Source organism: Falco peregrinus, chromosome 10 (assembly GCF_023634155.1).
Source record: "Falco peregrinus isolate bFalPer1 chromosome 10, bFalPer1.pri, whole genome shotgun sequence".
NCBI classification, from domain to species: domain Eukaryota; kingdom Metazoa; phylum Chordata; class Aves; order Falconiformes; family Falconidae; genus Falco; species Falco peregrinus.
The window spans coordinates 28,176,736-28,190,831 of record NC_073730.1 but is presented as its reverse complement, the minus strand read 5'-3'; the positions used below and the strand labels follow the sequence as shown (position 1 = coordinate 28,190,831).

The following is a 14,096-nucleotide window of genomic DNA, read 5'->3' as shown; positions in this document are numbered from 1 at the left end:
TGATAGTTGTCTTTTATGCAATCCTCAGCAGCCTCTCTAGTTGCCACTCTAAGACACTTACCAAGGTGCTCTAGCAGCACTAGAGCAACAGGAAGGGAAAGTACATTTCAAGACACCGGATTTAAGGAAAGAATGAGTGTGAAAGCTTTAGCTAACAGGAGGGGGGGAGGCAAAAAAAAACCAAAAAGCAAAGCCCATCCCTCCGGCTCAGGGTGAGCATGACTCCTACAGATGGGATCCTAAACACTACCAGAATACAGGCACACATTCAGCCATTTCAAATTTTAAAATTCAGTCAGTGTTTTACTGAACTCCTGTAAGGCATGAGAAGAGTATAGTTACTGGTGGTTTTACAGTAGATTCATATTTTAACAGTGATCATGCACTTATTCAGATCAAAGAAGAAAGTTACGGTGGTTCTAAAAGACATTAATTATCTTCAAGGGGTTTTCACATTTCAGAGCCAAAAAGTAGATGTAGCACTAAGATGCCACCTAAGACAGAGGAGGAAAGCAGGACATTTACACTAAACAAGAATACCAGGAGCACTTCCTGTCTGAATGGGATTGCTGGTTGACGTAAGATCCTGCTGAGGAACAAAAGAAAATTTGAGATTACTTATCACCCTCCTATCTCTGCCCAGACAAACAAGAAATCTAAGTCACCATATACCTTCACCCCATACACACCCTTCCCTTTATCTCTTGCAGGCATGAGACAACTGACATGAGGCCACTGCAAAGCCACTGACTTGGTAATGCCACAACAATACATCTTGGGAGGGGCAAGTGGGAAAACACTGGTGGATTCAGAAAGGTACTTCCAATAAAACCCTCTGAAAATCCACCCCTTAAAGTTTAAAAATCTTGAAAGAGAAGCTGTTTCCGGTTTGTATCCTCTGGAGAAGGCAGGTACCATCAGTGTGGCTGTCTGAGAAGCTTAAATAGGTGAAGATTGGAGAAATGTATTTCTGTGGCTCCCACTTGAACTATGAAGATGTTCAGAATTAAAAAAACACTAACAAAAATACTATCGCACCATCTACTGTTCAAGTTTTCAACAAAGCTACACTAGAACTATGTGTATTTTTAGTAATAACTTTAACATAGAACATATAAAACCACAGCAAGTAGAACAAAAGACTTCAGTTTCAAAATTTCAACATTCAGAAAAATTAAATTGCAAGTGTGTCTGAAACATTTCCTCCCTATTCTTTTTTCACTTGGATACAACATTACTAACTGTCAGCCCTCTGGACAGCTACTGTCCCTTTACTCATTCTGTATATTTATGACTCAGTTGTTCCTCAGTTCCTTGCCTGTAGCTCATTCTTGCAAGTTTAGGTTTGTTGCAGGGCAGGGGAAAGCGTGTTTAACTCTTTTTAAGTGTTTCAACAACACTTCCATTTTAAGGACTGAAGGACAACACAGTAAAACATTTAGGCAAAATCAAAATTAGCAAGCCTAATCAGACTACAGAACACCCAGACATCACTTCACCTCTCCACCACCTGGCGTTAATCCCTTATCCCTTCTGATTTGGTTCACACAGCACACAGACCACCCAGGCTTCAGTACACCTTCCCGTGTCTAACGGACACCTGTGCTTGACACTGGGGAGAAAACTTAATCAAAGCCCGTCTTTCCAAACGGGAACACTCCGGCACCTGAATGGGCAGATTGAAAGCAGCATAAAAACCTGAAAAAAAAGACTCTGAAAAGACATTTTGGACAAAAACAGATGCATAAAGATTTTATGTGCCAGATAACCATGTTTCTGTCTACGACATGAACTAAGGACCTAAGAAAATACCGTTACAGAAAATAATCTGCTACAGCCCACAAACACCCATCCACGCCCGCTGAGCCAATAATCCTCCCGAAGAACTCATTTGACTTTATTGCCCAAATAAAAAGGAAAGCCGAAGGACTTCATGTGCGCGAAGTGGCGTTTTGTTTTAAATACTAATGGGCGCCCAGGCGTGTCTGTACACAAGAGGCTGAAAGCGGCTCCCGTAACGGGCTGAACGCGTCCCCCGGGGCGCCCCGAACCCCGGCGGCCCTCCCGCGCCCCAGGCCCCGCTCCCGGGGGCTGCCCAACGCCCCCCCCCCCCCGCCGGCGGCCGCCCGGGCGGGGCAGGGGCCAGACCCCCCGGCCGCCGCGGGGAGGGGGCAGCGCGCTGCTTCCAGTCAAGGAGGCGCCGCGGGGAGGGGATCTGCCCGCCGGGGTGGGGTGAGGCGGCACCCGGCAGCCCCAACACTGCCCCCCGCCCCGCTTCACTCCCCCGTACTCACACCGGCCATCCCTCCGCGCCGTGCGGTGAGGCGTGAGGAGCGGCGGGGCGGGGCGGAGAGGGGCGGGGAAGGAAGGCCGGGCCCCGCCGCCCGCATCACGAATAAGGCGGCCGCCGATTGGTGGGCGAGCGGGGCGCGCCCCTCCCGCCGGGAAATGGCGGCCCCGATGGGAGGGGAGGCTGGCGGCCTCAGCGCCGCGCGTCCTGTCACGGCAACAAAAAGCCGCTGTGCGGAGCCCCGCGGCGGCTCCGGGGTCACCCCCTCACAGGCACGGCTGGCCTCAGCAGCAGGAGGCTTGGCCCCGCGGGCGCGCTCCCGCCCGGAGCAGCCCAGGCCGCAGCGAGCGCGTCCCGCCGGCGAGGGACGAGAGCCCGCAGAGCAGTCGCTGAGACCCTTCTTAACTTGTCAAAGAAACGTATTTTGCAAGGAGGTGTGGCCCTCTTTCCTTCTGAAACGGCTGTCTGCTCAGCAGCTCACGTCAAGGAAGACGGTGAGCCTTGGCAGTTCATTAAGTAGGGTGTAAGTGAAGGGTATTCCAGCTGGTCTAAAAATAAGGGCCTCTGAAACAGAAAGGGTAGTGACAGGCACAGGGAGGGTTCCTCAAAATGAACGGTGAACAGTGGCCCACAAGGTATTACGCTCAGTGGTGCGCTTATCTAAGAGGGATGAGGATATGTTCTTAGCAATCAGTTCTAGATCCTTAATTGTTCCTTCAAATGTTACTAGATAAATCATTAACTTGGGCTTTTTTTTTACCTAAATATGACTGCCTTACTTGATAAACTCTTGGAACATTTACCTGTTACATAACAGGCAGCAGTTCTGTTATTACCTACAATCCTGAAAATCTACATCTACCAATAAAACTACAATCACAATTTGTAGAGAGCGTGGAGATGTTTATTTTAATAAAACCACGGTATATTCTGGTGTTTCGTTTCTGTATGCTGTATCTCCATGCCATAAAAAGTCTCCCGGGTGGAGAAAACAACTTTTATTTCGTTTCATTTCAAACCCTAAATAGGACAGCTCACTTTCACCTATTCACTTTCTCCAAGCTGAGGACGGCGAATGAGGCAAGCCTTGGGAGGGAGCTCAGCCCTTCTACATCCATATGGTGCTCTCTAGATAATCTCTGTCTCCTCACATCCAGTACAGGGCAGAGTTTTTCAGTCTGTGTTCAGCTACTGTGTCCAGATGGAGAGATTACTTCTAAAATATCCGTGACGCGTTTCTAGGGATACAAAGCTGATTGTCAAACTTGAATTTTTATCCAGGGATCTGCTATTCACTGGAAAATTTGTAGTGGTCTTTTATAAGTAAAAAAAGGTTGAAAACCGCTGTTTAGCAGGAAATTAAGGTAAATTGACTGAGATTTCACAAGTACCTGAAGTTGGATGGGATAAATTCAGGCTTGTTCTAATTCTTTAGATTGGGCAAATGTCATCTCTATCAGTCTTGATAAGCTTCTCTTTCTGTGGTATCAGGGATTTTAATTTATCTTCACACAGTCTCAACTGTGAAAAGACCTAATTCTCTTGCTGTATTCCAAAAGCATACCAAATCTTTATTCAACACAGATAGTGAAAACCTGTTACAAGGTTTCTACACTGTTATCAGATACTTTCGTGGTGCAAACCAAATATGAGAAAATCCCTTTCATTAAGGGTTTCTTGCCAGAGCAAAGATAAAGGCTTAGCAAGTCTTATAGACATGTCCAAATCTAGAATATCACCAGAAACTGATCTCAGATAACTAGTGCTAAGAACCATCCTCAGACCAATTATTGGTTTTTAGAACCGAAAAGCTACCGAAACCCAGCTTACACAGTGGATTCAAACATTAGCTATGTACCATTTTTGTCATCGAGAAAGAGGTTCAATGCTGCTGTCTCATTTCAATTTCAAAATTAGGTGGTGTACAAGCACACAACAGGCTTGACCCAAAAAGGACTAACTCCTAGTTTAAAAAAACACAACCAAACAAAACCCAAACCACTAAATGTACAACGATAAGTCAGGAACCACCAATTAAAAATATGAGTTAATAAAGGGAAGTCTTATACTGACTTTTCCTGATAGTAAGACAAGAAAATATTAACAGAAAGACTTGAACCTAACCTCAGGTACCTGTACCAATGTCTTACTGTATCTGACTGTATGGGCTGCAGAATGACCAGGTGTTATACAGGATTTGTTTGATATTAGCAGTCATGCCATTGTATTTCATTGCTTCAAAAAAAAGAAAGTAAAAACAAGTTAAAAGTGAAAGTAAAACTTGCCTGAAGCTGGAGTGTATGGCGGAGAATGGTGTCCTCTAAAGCATGAATCCACTTCTCCCTCTCATCAGCATCTCGAGCTGAAAAAGTATTCAAAAGATATTATTAAATTATATGCAGTCTTACGTACTAAAAAGTCATAAGCCAACACATCTGATGTCCTTACTAAATATGGAAGTTAAACCATATTTTTTTTTGTTAAGTCACCAAGAACATAATTCCACAATTGTCTTAATATCCTGTTTATTCTTCTGTGGTTACAGGTCTGTTACATTATTATGTTAATTTACTCAGTGGTACTGGAGAGATGTTTTGAATAATTATGCGTGCAAAAAGCTGTTAAGCTTTGGTAGAAACTTTGTTCTACTAATGACTCTGAATTATATATCAAAAAGAAAATAATTGTAAATGTAAGAATATGACAAATACAAGAACAGTTCTGCATTATTGCTATTTGTAACTATCTCTTGTTCATCTTTAGGGGCATACATGCAAAGAGAGTTTGCACAGACATTCCTCATTTAATTTATTAAGTAATTTTTAAATTTTCTTAGTTACAACAAGCTGTTCAACCTGTAATAAATTATCCAGTAATTCTACTTCAGTGTGGACATAGTAACTTTGAATAAGTTAGTCTTTCTGGTATGGATTCCTAAGACAGGACAAAGACCTCTTACAGATCACCAGTGTGAATAATGAAGCGCAACAAATAATGAAGTATATAATAAACATTTTTTAAACTCTCAAACTGATTAGAACATGAATCATATGTAAACAACAGCACACAATAATATTGTCATACTTCTGCAACAGACCACCATACAGTTTTAATTAAGAATCCAAGTCAGGATGTAATGACCAAAGAAGATGATTATGCTTCTCAGTTGCAGATGGTGATAGTTAAGAAAGCAATCTATTAAGTCATGATTAAAGGAGGCAGTTGATGGTTTTCAGGACTCAGGGGACAACGAAGAGAAAAGGAGCTGGAGAAGGAAGATTAAGAACAGATCAAAACAGGTAGGGACTATCATCACACACACACCCTTCCCCCCACCGATACTGCTTTTCTTCGCTAGTTTGAAAAGAGTTCTTTGCTGAGATTTAAAGAGTGTTTAAAAAGCAAACAGCTGACCGAGCCAGTGGACTCTTGGTGAAGAAAGAAGAGAAAAATCCAGAGGGCATTAAATAAACTGTAAACAAACTGGCCCATATACAGGTTTAGAATAGTTATTGACAATTGTTTCTAGTTCCTCATTCAAGTGGAAGGTATTTAAAAGCAACAGGAAGCCTGCTAAAACCAAGGAAAGCTTAAGTGAGCTAGCACCTATTATGAATCGGAGAACTAAGATTCTTATCTGACTTATTTGTTATGGAGTTCAGAGGAAATATCTGTAAGTTATTATACTGAAATGTTCCCTTCAGCCTCAAAATGCTTTGTTTTCAATGTTCCCTTTCTCGCCCTTATGTTTCCATTGTTTTTATTCTTTGGTATTCTGCAGCACAAACCCATCTGTACTCAAAACCACCACAGGTTTTCCAAAGATGTTAAATAAACCCTCCTTCAGGAAATTATTTATGATTTGTTCACACATCCATTCCCATCAAGGGTATTTCATTGGCCAGAGGAAAGGATTAGAGAAGGAGAATCAGAAATCTCCCTGCCTTTAGGAGGAAGAAGCTGTAGGTTTTTCTAGACTCCCCAAAGAAAACTCCATCAATATCAACATAAATATACTGCATTGTTTACTTCAGTATATATACGCTATTTATGTCAAATTAGCAAAACCATCAGAAAAGAATTGGCAATTTTTGTGTTTGTGAGAAATATGCAGAATGTCTTTTAAACACAGAAACTTGCTCTGAGTCTAACTGATGAGGTGGCCTCACAAAGTAGTGGGGCAAAACTTCCATTACATGCAAAGTAAAAGTAAAAGCCCAGTTTGAAATGTAGCTAGTTTTTTTTAAAAAAAAAATACATATTTTCCCAGATATTACAAGTCAATCCCTATTCATTATTCTTTTAAAATAGTAAAGTGTGATCAATCGCCCCAGGGATTCTGGTAATGTTACCATTAATCTGCACAAACTAAAACTAGACATAAGGGAAAGTGACTACCCAAAGTGCTCTCATATGCACAAAGGAAGTCTGTAAGAAGAAGTTAAAGTAATTAAACGTTACTTGGAACAGCAGGTAAGTAACTTTCCTGCAGGAACTGCAGCAAATACTAAAAAGCTGTGTTTTGCCATCTGTAATACTCTCCAAAACTCATTAGAAAGAATTTCTAACTTAGAGGGGTTCTTCCTACTAGTTCTCTGTATTTTAATGGAAAAGCTGAAGCAGGTGCTGAGGACAAGTTTATAATGCAGTGAAACCAGACACGATGAAGGTACAGAAACCATATGAACTCTGCCCAGATGACTACATTAAGCTAAATACATTTTGCAATGTGCAAAATATAGTTTTTCTTTTCACGTTATGTACACATATGCACACGAACACCCAGTTCTTTTTTCACAGCATAGCTTACACTTTAGCACTAATTTCAATTACTGAATTAGTCAATTAGAATTGGATATCTTTTCCTCTGATCATAGTTTTAATGCTTATTAACTTCTTTGGTTCTGCTTATCAAGAACAGGCCCCTTTGCCTAGTCCCGACAGACATATTAATCAAGCTTATGCTTCTTACACCAGTCACCCCTGAACAGTAATCATATAAAGTTACTTGTGTCACTAATCTATCAGTACTTCAAATGTATCAATGCGTCAACTTTTCAAAGGTCTGTTCAAAGTGCGGGTGGTTAACATATTTCAACATATGTAAGGTTTCTCGAGTTTGTTGTCTGGGTTTTGGTGGGTTTTTTTAATCGACCATCTCCCAGCCCCAAAGAACATCTTACAGGGGAACTGGGGTACAAGTCGCTGAGGAGCTACTAAGTAATTCACGGGCTACAAAAATCCCATGGTTCAAGTTTTTTGCCCACAATTATTTAAACTAAAAAAGGAACAATTAAGCTGTAGACCAGCGAATTAATCCTTGTACTGCGACAGACTTCCTATGACCTTCCATGCTGCCAGCAAAGAGAGGTCACTGTATTAGTTAAATGCTAATCTCAATATACAGCAGCCCATTAATAAAGGTTATCGCATCAAGACTTGTATATGAACCACTAAAGGAACAGAGAAGGCTTACAGCAGCAGGGAAGACCCAGAAACCACCCACTCAGTACAGTTCAAAAACTGAACTGACTTTCCCGTGCTCATAAATAAACTAAACTTTTGAAGCTTCTATTCCTCTAATAGCCCTTTCATCCCTCTTTCTACCACAGCTGAGCAGGAGGAATAGAAGCTGTATTTTTTCCTCATATACTAGACATTGCAAACTTACGGCATGCAATGATCAATCCTTAGGTAGAACGTATGAATCTCATCAATCCTGCTACTAAGACAAAGTTCTTGGCCATGACAGATCCAGGAACGCTGCCATGAGAGGACTGCTTACTGCACGGAAACACACTGCATTGTAACCTTTTAAGCACTCTGTTCAGGACACTGGTTTAACTTTCAGACCATCTATCATCAACAGCAGATCCTCCTGGCTCTCCTCCATACTCTCTTTTAAGAAGACCATGGAGAAAACAGTAGGATGCAGTTTTTAGTAAAGCAAGCTGTGAGAAAAGTTATATTAAATCTAATCAAAATGGCTGCTGTGAGATTAGGTGCAAGGAAAAGCTCCCTAATGGTAAAAGCAATTTAGAACTGAACAGCTGCCAAAAGATCACTGATGAAAAAAAAAAAATCAATGGGAACATTCAAAAAAGAGATTAGCCAACACACTCAGAAAAAATTTATGGGAAAAATCTACGCACAATGGTCAGAGATCATTATCCACTCATATGTATGGAAAGCTAGATATCCAGGCCTTTTTTTATCTAAAGAGGGCAACTCTGGCCAAAGAAAAAGCTCTAATATCTTTTCAGCTAAAAAGCTTGTGATGCACACTACATAATATCCACTCTGTATCAGCAAATGCTGGAGGCTTTCTTCAGCAGATAGGAGACAAGAATGTTTTGCTCGTTAGTCCTGTGTCTCAAGTACCCTGAAATCACTCCAACTTTTTTCATGATTTGATCAGGCTCCATTTTAAAGTTAATCCCTTCCCCAGTTCCTATGGGAAAGCTACTCCAGAATTTCTTTCCGCCAACATATTTGCGATATGGCAATTATTACCTAGTCCAAGGAATTTCACTAGTATCTGTGCTTATATGAAAATGGAGGAATGATACCTGGTCCCTCCTGACACAAAACTAGAAAGAGGAAGAGCAGGGGGCAAGAGACAACATCAAGTTACTGTTTCCTAGGCTGACTCCAGAATCAGTATTCCAACAAACAAATAAGAAATACCGAGACATCTACATGGCACTTAAAAAACATAAAGGTGTTACTTCAGCTGTTCATAAGTGATTCAATTTTTTTATACTAATTAGAAAAAGAAATTAAATAGAGAAGCCCACTACACTACACAAATATTCACTGTGGATCTTAGTCTGAGGGGTTAATGCAACAGCTACCTTGTCAGCTGAAATTCAAGATGGACCAGAGCATCAGCTATCCACGAAAATATCAATGCTGTCTGCAGCTGAAAGAACATTAACAGTCTCTGCACTTTCCTCTATTTCAAGTGCCAGAATCATTAACTCAGTTTTTACTGCAATTTAACAGTGAATATTTTTGCACACAGACCCAACTACATACCCGTAGAGTTATATGCCCAATGCTTTAAGCAAGAGGTGAATCATTAATGGCTGAAGCACCGCAAATTTACTGTGATTATGTCAGTTAAGCTATTTTTACATTTTTCTAGTAGAATTAGTTTTTATGAACTAGATTACAATTTGTTCCTATATGCTTAACCTTTCACTCCTTTGTGTCTACAGTGCATCCTTCAAAAGGTACCTGTATAATTTATTATGACATCTCAGGCATGTCTGAGATAACCACGGGGTACTTAACACAATCACAGTCCTATTTATGACTAGGTCAGAGAAGCACACTTGAGAAATATGTAATTGCGTTACAGTGAGATTTAATATGATAATAGTATTTTTGAAGTCGTGCATTTTTTGTGATCTGTCTGGTTGGGCTTATTTGCCAGATATTTTAACATCCATTATATACTAGAAAAATGTATGAACTCTTTCCTAGAGGAGGTACAAAGAAAGAAAAGCAATTATTTTACCAAGGACAAAATTATGGAATGAAAAAAGTACTGAAGACAAGAATCATTGCTTCTACTGAGGAATTTCTGTAATTCAGAAGAATGATGTTTTACAACTCCTAAAATAGTCCCTTATCTCTGAATTTCCCAAACTGCCAAGTCAGATACGGCAGAGATTTGTAAAAGTTCTATTCCATGAGGATAAGAAGGCAAATGAAATGCAACTACATTAAATGCTCCCAGCCTCTAATAATTTCTCAAATAGAGAATAAATTTTGTAATTTAGAGTTTCTATAGTATTTGCTTTGTTGTGAAGAGATTATATGTGTTTATATAATGTACACCAAATGCTAGAGTACAACATAAAACAGATTACTTTTTCTAGCCTAAGCTTGATGGCATCTAAAGATTAGATATAAACAAGTTTAACAACTCTGCTCCACAGTACAGCATTTACCACCAGCATTTCTAGGTCATGCACAGCAGTACTTGGAAGACAGAATATAAAAAACATATCACTTCAGAATTAGCATACTGGTGTTTTTCTTTTTTCCTGTGTGCATCTACATGGGCACTAGGATGAAAGAAAAGCCTCAAGAATTAGTTAAAAAAGTCACTGGATTACTTATAAATACACCATACTGTCACAAAATGAAATGCATATTTTATTTTCATTCACTGTGACCTACTTACAGGCAGAACTCAGTAAAAAAAAAAAAGTCTATTACACCCACAGAGTCAATAGAGTCAATTATGCAGCCTTCATTCTGACATAACTTTCACCGATTTTTATGCAAAATTCCTGTATTTTCTCAGCCAAGTGCAGAACTGACGTAGCATCTTTACACACAAATAACCAGATGATAGAGGTGAAATTCTGACTGTATTGAGATCGATAGGATTTTTTGCCACGGATCTCAATGGAGAGAGATTTTATCAGTAGTGTCTAATAAGGTGGAAAAGCCAAACATCAAAGGGCTGTTCTGTGGCTAAACAAATAACTTTTTAAAGTCACTGAAGGCCTTTCAAACCATGGGAAAACATGAAAGATGAAGCAGGGTTTCATACAAACCTACCAAAACACTATCGTTTCATTGCTTGTAAATACTCTTCTAACACATGCAGCTCCTGCATCTGTCAGTAGGTTGAACATAGTCTCAGTACCGTATTTCCTCTATATCATAATTTTGGAGATGTCACAATCATTATTCTCCTTTCCACTAATCTCCCTCCTGGTGCCATTCTCCACCTACACATATAAATCAACCCTCCTTTCGTTGATCTCCCTGTACCTACAGAAGACTCCTGTGCAGTCACAAGACAGAAAGTCTAATCTTGGCCAAAGAAAAAGCATCAAATGGTCTCCTGTGTACAATGTATTAGTAAGATTAATCTGTGATCTTGAGAAACCAACTAAACTCCTGTTTCACTGTTACCTATGCTCAAAAGCATTTTTAGCAAGCTTTACAATCAGCCCATAAACATATCTTCAGGTGGAAACTTGTGTGACAAAGGAGACACATGATCAAGATGCTATTAGTTCTCTCTGGGAATTCATACACAATGTATAATTTTGTAATTAAACATTTTTGAATGTGGGACAATCTGCAATTATCTGGGTTTTCACCAGAGAATGCCAATATTTAAATATTATAACACTAAGTAATAGTTTGTATAGTATAGTCTGTGGAAATGGCTTTCAAGGTATGTTTGCATTTTAAAAGTCACTGCAGATCATGTTGGACTAGCTCAGAAACTACTAGTTCAAGGCTTGAACTAAAAAAAAATATCAAAATAGAAGAACAAAAATATAACCATTTTCATTAGTCGATAACATACCTCTCAATTTAACAGGTCAAACTCAAGTTTATTGCTACTTGGAATTTCGTGTTAAAACAGAAGGAAAAGAGTGTTGAACTTCTCAGTATCCCTCCCCTCCTTATAGTGAGACCTCTTCTGGCCATTTCTCCCCTTCCAAAATAGTTGCCATATATCATATATACAGTTGAGATAATATATTCATGTTGATGCCAAAATAACAAGCAATAAATATAGTGTATCTTCCAGAGCAAGGAAAAAAGAAAACACATCACACAAATACTGTTTCAAGGTATTTCCTTTGCTACTCTCAAGTTTAACATACATTTTAAAATCTCTACTTCAACCTCAAGAAATGGAAAACCAAGATGTGTTTATTTATGACCATAAAAATTAAGTGCAGATAGCCTCATGGTATGACTAGAAAACAGACAATTATAACACAGGATGCAACGAGTGCAAGAAGGAACTGCGTGCAACAGTAAAAGCACAACCACCCACCACTCCTTGTGCTCTGGCTACAAGATCCAACTACTCAAAATATTAGTATGACACATTAATAGCAAAAAGGAGAAAGATGGAAGAGAGAAGAAGACAGAAAAATCATACTGCAAAATCTAAACCTAGTTCTGGTTCACAGAGGATTTTTTGCAGTTTTGCCAGTCAGGAGAGGACAAGATGCAGCCCAGAACTTTGTGCAGCACAGACCTGGTCAGCTAAAGGGAGGAGGGAAGGTAGCTCAGCTCTGATGTAAATGTATGAAGAGACAAGGCTGAAAGATTTACTCTTAACGTAGCTGCTCACGCTCCTCTGCAATATAAAAGCACCATTGAGAGCATAGCATAGAGGAATTCACTGTTTCAGCATCACCAGAACCCCAAAAGGCCATGAAAAATTTAGCTTAGGATAAACGATGCGGTCACAGCAGTTATAAACATCACTGAGGAAAGCAGGACAGACCTAAAATTTCTACATCTTGATTTCACCAAAATCTCTCTATAGACATTTTTCAATATAAAATTTAAAAAGCTCTCAAAACTTTTTGGGGAAAAGGCTGCAATTTATGAATCATTATTTAAACTGGGTAATCTGATAGACTAAAGTGCCTCTTTATACCACAAGGGCAATCAGCTTCCTGTCATCTATTTGGTGGACAATGTTGAGGTTTTATAGAAGACTAGATTTTGACTATTTCCCCAAGTAGCTGTGAAACACAGGTCTAAAACCATTATACTTAATCTTGATACTTAATACGAACACTTAAAATCTCAAATTCTGATATGCTCAGCAGCTAAGGCCTTTGTGGGCCCCAGTATATCCTTAGTAATAGCCATGTCCCACACCAACAAAAATTCCCTGCTTTTATAACATTAAGACAACCTCTTGCTGTGCATATCTCCCTCTTTTCTCAGCTGGGATGGATGGTAAGCAGACACAAATCATGCTAGAAACTGGGGCAGGATGGGGAAGAAGGAGAAATCTACCTTTACCGGCTGACAGCTTTCATGTAATAGGAGAATAAGTTGCACAGCAACATTCATGCTTCATTTCTCAAGATACTTTTGTGGCAGGAATAGGAAAGTAAAGACAAAAGGTAAAGCAAAATCATCTCAGATCAATGCACTGGACTGCTTCCAATCTTTCAGTCCTTTATTACATGAAACAGTGGAGACAAGACTGATTTTCCTTCCAAGGAACTGTGCTGCAGGCTGTAAAAATAAGAGCTGGGTTTTCAGGTAGGAGTTTAAAAATCTAAATTCTTCTTTCTGCATACAGTGTGTGTTTAATGAAGTATTTGAGTCCAAATAAAAGCCATTATTCCTTCAGGTTAGACAGCAATTCAAATATCAAGAAGGTAACAATACCCTTGCTGGACTATCCTGAACATCACGTTCCCACTATTGAATTTAAGCCAAGAGCATGCTAGTGAGCAGAAAGAGCAGCTAAGTGCTATGAAGGGTAGAAGAACCGACTTTCCAAATAGAAAGAGCTTATAGCTAGGTGATGATATGAAGATGTTAAAAGAAATTTAACAACAAAACCAACAACCAAACCAAAAAAAAAAACCCACAGTGCTTGAAGGTTATGGAACATTTAGAACAGAGACAAGTATTACATTAAGAAAAAATATATTACCAAGAGCGAGCTTCCTGACAGGAAGGTACATTAGACTGAGAGTATTATCCCAAATGTCTTGCAATGACTTGAATGGATTTTTACATCTAATCTGAACAAACCCATGAGGGAGTGCTTTGAGATCTACCTAATTCAGAAGCCTTAGAATCAAGCCATGGCATTGGATATATGGTATGACCAAACAAGGACCAACCACGAGACGGAATACATTACTTTTAAACCTATCTTAAAATTTCGGTGGACATTCTACTCCTCCCTTCCTCCTCTAGTGTGATACAGCAGTACAATAAAGGGAATAATCTTCTGGGCACTCTGGCAGAGATGAAGTTAAGCTGACAGTAAAACCAAAAC

The 14,096-nt window shown here is 39.6% G+C and overlaps 1 protein-coding gene across 3 annotated transcripts in view; it reads right to left on the bottom strand.

Moving 5' to 3' along the window:
• The window catches only part of OSBPL9 (oxysterol binding protein like 9), a 63,906-nt gene that overhangs the window by 33,140 nt on the left and 16,670 nt on the right, over window positions 1-14,096 (bottom strand). For 2 of the 3 annotated variants that reach the window (XM_013294640.3, XM_013294641.3), the window contains exon 4: window positions 4,576-4,652. In XM_013294640.3, the coding sequence (XP_013150094.1) occupies window positions 4,576-4,652 (77 nt within the window). Of the gene's footprint in view, window positions 1-2,294; window positions 2,373-4,575; window positions 4,653-14,096 lie in introns of those variants that run through there. The other variant, XM_055815309.1, reaches the window with a different exon arrangement.